The following is a 4,581-nucleotide window of genomic DNA, read 5'->3' as shown; positions in this document are numbered from 1 at the left end:
TCATGAAGCTGCAATCTCCTCTACCTCGTGACAGAGACGGCTCCATCGACGTGCGATAGCTTTCAGATGACAGTCATCATTCCAGGCGCCTTTAAGACTGATTCGGCGAAAGGATTGTAGTATTTCGCGAGTGATTATTCTCGAGTCATTGACTGGAGACTGATCGGTGACAAGAGTTAGTAGCGGGGTGGCAATTTGGAAATAGCGCCCATCCGCAAGGTCAGAGCCTCGGCAATAACGCTGGTAGCGAGTTTCGAGTACCGCGAACTGACAGATGATATCCTTCGCGGGGTTTGACAGTAAATCCTTAACTGGTGTCGAGATAGGCGACGTATGAAGTGTCAAGGCCCGCATGTGACGTTTTGAAGAAGATGCTGAGTCTGTACTTTCGTCGCCGCTTGAAGAGAGGTCTTTCGAGGTTGGTCCTGAGACTTTGCGATGGGTTTGCTTGACTAGGCTCCCAAAACGCTCGTTATTGGCATCAAGAAATATCACACCCTTAGCTCCAATCGATTCTCGAATCAAGTTAGCTGCTCGCGAGCACCCCCGCTTGATGCCGGACGACAGGCTGTCATCCTGGAGGGTTTCCCCCGCAAGCACGCTTCGGACAGTATTGTCTCGACTTCAACCTTGGATCTTGGATTGCGGTCTGACCGTGATCCATTGCTGTTTGGTTAAGAATTGGTGTCATCTTTGGCTTTCCCTGGTGAGTCGCGGAAAGCAAGGCCTGTTTGACCTTTGTTCGTGGCACGTTCCTGGAGATGCTGTTGCTGGATATTCAACTGGCCTTCTACAGTCTCTCCGGACTGTTCCGAGGCAGCATACTGTGCGTTGGTCTCTCGCTATGAATCACGAAGAGTTGACCTGCCCTCCACAAAGCTGCCTAGGCCGACGATCATCCGTTCCGCCCGGTAATTTTTGAGTGCAGAGTGTTCCACTGCTAGATGCTCGATGATCGTTCCAGCCATATCCTTCATAATCTGCAAATCATGTTGGTCGGGATTTGACGTCCTCGCTTCGGTGTCCATCACACTGTAAGCTCCAATTGTGTACCCTCGAGGGCTGATGATGGGAACTGCAGCATAAAACTTGACGTTGGAAATGCGTTCAATACTTCACGTCGGTCAAATCGGCTGTTCTTGCTCATATCCAAGACCACCAATGTGCGATCACCTACAACATCGGCATACTCTGTAGCTTGCTCGGACGGTAGACCCTCCACATAGTGGCAGAGTCCTTTCTCTTTGGGCATCACACAGCAATCCAGTCGAAGATTGTCACGCTGATCACGAACATGGCCGCCTACTAAACTCAATGACGGAGTGGCTTCTGCGACCACATGCTTGGTGGGTCCCGATTGAAGAGTGAGAGAAAAGCATGCCAAGCTCCCAAACGGATAGCGCCTAGCTGGGCAAACGAGTTCAGGGCTGTGTCACCGGAGAGCTGCGGTTTAAGGGTATTCTGGCTAGCATTGTCGAAGGGGGCGTAATGCGACCGAATTGTTTACGAGGGATATACCTGCCTCACCGAAGAATCAGCATCCATTACATGTACGTGGGGCTCAAACGAAGCCTTGTAGAATTCCCGTTCTTGGGCCAGTCTGTAATACGACTGGGGAGCAGAGCCCCCAAGCTCAGTCATGATCAAAAGCGATGGTGAGGAAAGCATTTTACAAAGTCCAAACGCAGTTGAGTCTTCGGTTAAATTCGGTTTGCGGAAACTGTATTGACGACACTCAATCAAACCGGCGTGTGTCAATTCAGGGCCTTCTGGGGCCATGACATCATCACGGACCCACTTCAGGGAGTATACAGTAAGCACACTTGTGTAAGTAGATGGCACTACATTTATAGGGAGGCTTTGGAGGTGATCATTTCTTTATTCATAGGGCCAATACCTACGATATTTTCAGCCAGAAATATAAATATGCCAAACGTATGACGCAACATATACGCCCTCACTGTGTTCACCTGCAACGAGCCATTCTTTCATTAACTTATCAAACACACTCAGTAACCTTCAATAGAACCAACGGAATGTTTCACAAGCAGGTCCGTCCTGAAGGTATTCCGTTGGAATATTTTTTGCCTTAAGGTGAACCCCCTGCGTCCGGTCTCTCTTTTTGTTATCTGCTATCATCCAACCTCCGAGGCAAAGTGTTAGAACAATGCCAGCACCGCCGAACGATGCCGTAGTGATTAGGGCAGGTAGATAAATTGGTGCGTCTTGGTTGCGAAATATGTTTGAGCTGACGACTCCCATCAAGTTGGCCACAGGAACAGCGATGCTCGTCAAGACGACACGGCGACCTTCATTTGCGATATTGTTGTTGTACCAAGTGTCGAGAAGAACAGAAGGCGCAGAGGTTCCCCTAGAGAAGCGTTAGCTGGATGTTTCTCTGTCCAATTGAGCAGGACTGACCAAGTCATCAAGAATGAGGCGAAATATGCAACGTTTAAATCCCGCTGAACGTCGATGGTTGCATAGATAATGAATCCAACAAATGTGAACAGGAATCCTAGTGCGATGAACGGGAATCTCCACCGGGTCCAATCGCTGCCAAAAGCCAATATAAGCAACACTGCAGCACCGGAAATGTTAGGCGCTACAGTGAACAAATTGGTTTTCACAGTGCTATATCCAAGACGCTTGATGATAACCGGAAGAAATAGCTGGACCGATTGCAGCGGAACACCCAGGCAAACTTGAATGGCTAGAATTGCCCAGCTAGTACCGTGTTTGAAAACGCGGAATGCATCACGGATGTCCAGCTTTTCGTTTACCACCGAAGAACTATCAATCTGCAGTCGAAGGTACGCCAGCTCCTTCTCTTCTGGGGTCAAGTACGCAGCCTCTGAAGCTGACCGGGGCAAGTACCATAGTGCAAAGAGTGCAAAGAGAACGGTTCCTCCACCTTCGATCAGGAACAGATATCGCCAAGAGGCTAATGGACCCGATTCTATTTGGAAAACTCCGAAAGCGAGCAATCCAGAAAATGCTGAGGCAATCGTTTGTGCAGCGTAAAAAATAGCTAGTCGGCGGGCTAACTCGCCTCGGCGGTAAAAGCTGTAACAGAATTAAACCGCAGCTCCAATATGGTAACGGAGAAGGGGGCACGCATACGTCGTCTGGTAATAGATTACCAATGGAAAAAAGGCACTTTCTGCCATCCCCAAAAACCATCTGATGGCGAAAAGGCCACTGAAGTTGAAAACAGCGACTACCAGAATGGTACAGGTGCCAAAGGCAAGCATCATACAGGGTAGCACGATGTTTGGCCCATATTTCTTACCAAGAAGACCCAAGAAAGGAGCAGTCAAAACATATGGCACGAAAAATATGCTCAGGATCAAATTGTACTGGGTTCCTTTCAATGAGAGTGTCTCTATAGTTTTATTTTCCATCAATACCACAATCCTCACCGGTCATCAGGAATTACACACCTTCAAGTCCAGCTGTCTTTGCGTTCCCTAGATTGGATTTGTCCAAGCTGTTGAACAGGTACATAATTGCAAGGACAGGGAGGAGACGAAGATCGAACTTCCAGACTAATGCGCGCTCTGCCCGGGGATCGATATTGACACTTGCAATAGTTGGCGCCTCCTTTGAGGTATTGGCAGTTGCAATAGTTGGGGCTTCCTTTGACGGCGAGAGACGCCCTGATTCAAGCTCTGCGTTCGGCATGGTTACGAACGCGGTCATAAATCAGCTACTCTCATACTCCTTCTAGCTGGATTCGACTTCTATATAAATGCCCCGAATAATAGAATTGGAAAGATAACGCTAATAAAGTTTAAGCACGGGGCTGTCTTGCCTGATAAGCCTCCGCCAATTAGGTGTCTACAGGCTGATGATCGGGGAAATTCGGTGGAGCGATACCGGCTAACCCCAACACTGCACATTCGTTTGTAGACTCAAGATTCACATCTACTTGATTCCCATTGGGCATAATCAGAGATACGTCGCTTTATCTACAGGTTTATTTGGTTGCTATAAGGGGGATCCTGCTACATCCACCCATGGACAGCGACCTGGATCTTATCATGGTTTCTGTGCTTAATTTCCGCAAGTAATACGAAAATTGTGCGCTCCACGAAATTGAGAAATGAATAAAAGAGAGAGCTTGTATGTAGTCTGATACAGTATAGAAGACAGAGCACAAATTCGAACGCAGATCAGAAGATCAGATACGTAAGGACATCTGTGGTCGCACTTCCGACTTCCATCTGCTAGACCGAACTTACAGCTAGGCTCGGCTGGAAAAGTGATTTCATGCAATCCATTAGAACCCCGCGTCAATGGCCACAAAGCACTTCAACGTTTGAATGAGGAAAGAGATAATACATGTCGGGTGTTGGTGATTCGATTAGAAACTAAACTATCTTTTTAACTCCGTATATTTGTAAAAACACGATAGCTCTCCGTGCAAGCCCGATCGCTTGGTCATGGGTACGACGTTTCCTCGGCAAAATACGGACCCCGCGTAATTCCAGTCCCAGCCGCTGGGCCCCAGGGTTGCTCTCTCCCCAGGACTTCACCAAGTTAGAATGAAAATGAGGTCTCACATTCCCAACCCTGTAA

The 4,581-nt window shown here is 48.2% G+C and overlaps 1 protein-coding gene across 1 annotated transcript; it reads right to left on the bottom strand.

The window, feature by feature from the left end:
- Positions 1 to 1,932: 1,932 nt before the first annotated feature.
- Positions 1,933 to 3,708, bottom strand: N7446_012481 (uncharacterized protein). The gene is made up of 4 exons (XM_058521223.1): positions 3,444 to 3,708; positions 3,124 to 3,385; positions 2,422 to 3,066; positions 1,933 to 2,371 (listed from the first exon to the last, which is right to left on the bottom strand). Exons 1-4 carry the CDS (start codon positions 3,700 to 3,702, stop codon positions 2,020 to 2,022), a joined length of 1,518 nt encoding a protein of 505 aa, XP_058366589.1. The 5' UTR covers positions 3,703 to 3,708; the 3' UTR covers positions 1,933 to 2,019.
- Between the last annotated feature and the right edge of the window lie 873 nt (positions 3,709 to 4,581).

The sequence above is a fragment of the Penicillium canescens genome, assembly GCF_028828765.1.
Source record: "Penicillium canescens strain IBT 15451 chromosome Unknown utg000010l_segment0_segment0, whole genome shotgun sequence".
Lineage (NCBI taxonomy): Eukaryota > Fungi > Ascomycota > Eurotiomycetes > Eurotiales > Aspergillaceae > Penicillium > Penicillium canescens.
This window is presented reverse-complemented; position numbering and strand designations above follow the sequence as displayed.

What these genes read in the sequence shown, in the direction of transcription:
- N7446_012481 (XM_058521223.1), bottom strand. Translation starts at nt 3,702, where the DNA reads ATGACCGCGTTCGTAACCATGCCGAACGCAGAGCTTGAATCAGGGCGT. An exon ending in GTAATCTATTACCAGACGAC is followed by an intron (nt 3,067 to 3,123) that starts GTATGCGTGCCC and finishes ATTCTGTTACAG; the next exon opens with CTTTTACCGCCGAGGCGAGT. An exon ending in GCCTCATTCTTGATGACTTG is followed by an intron (nt 2,372 to 2,421) that starts GTCAGTCCTGCT and finishes ACGCTTCTCTAG; the next exon opens with GGGAACCTCTGCGCCTTCTG.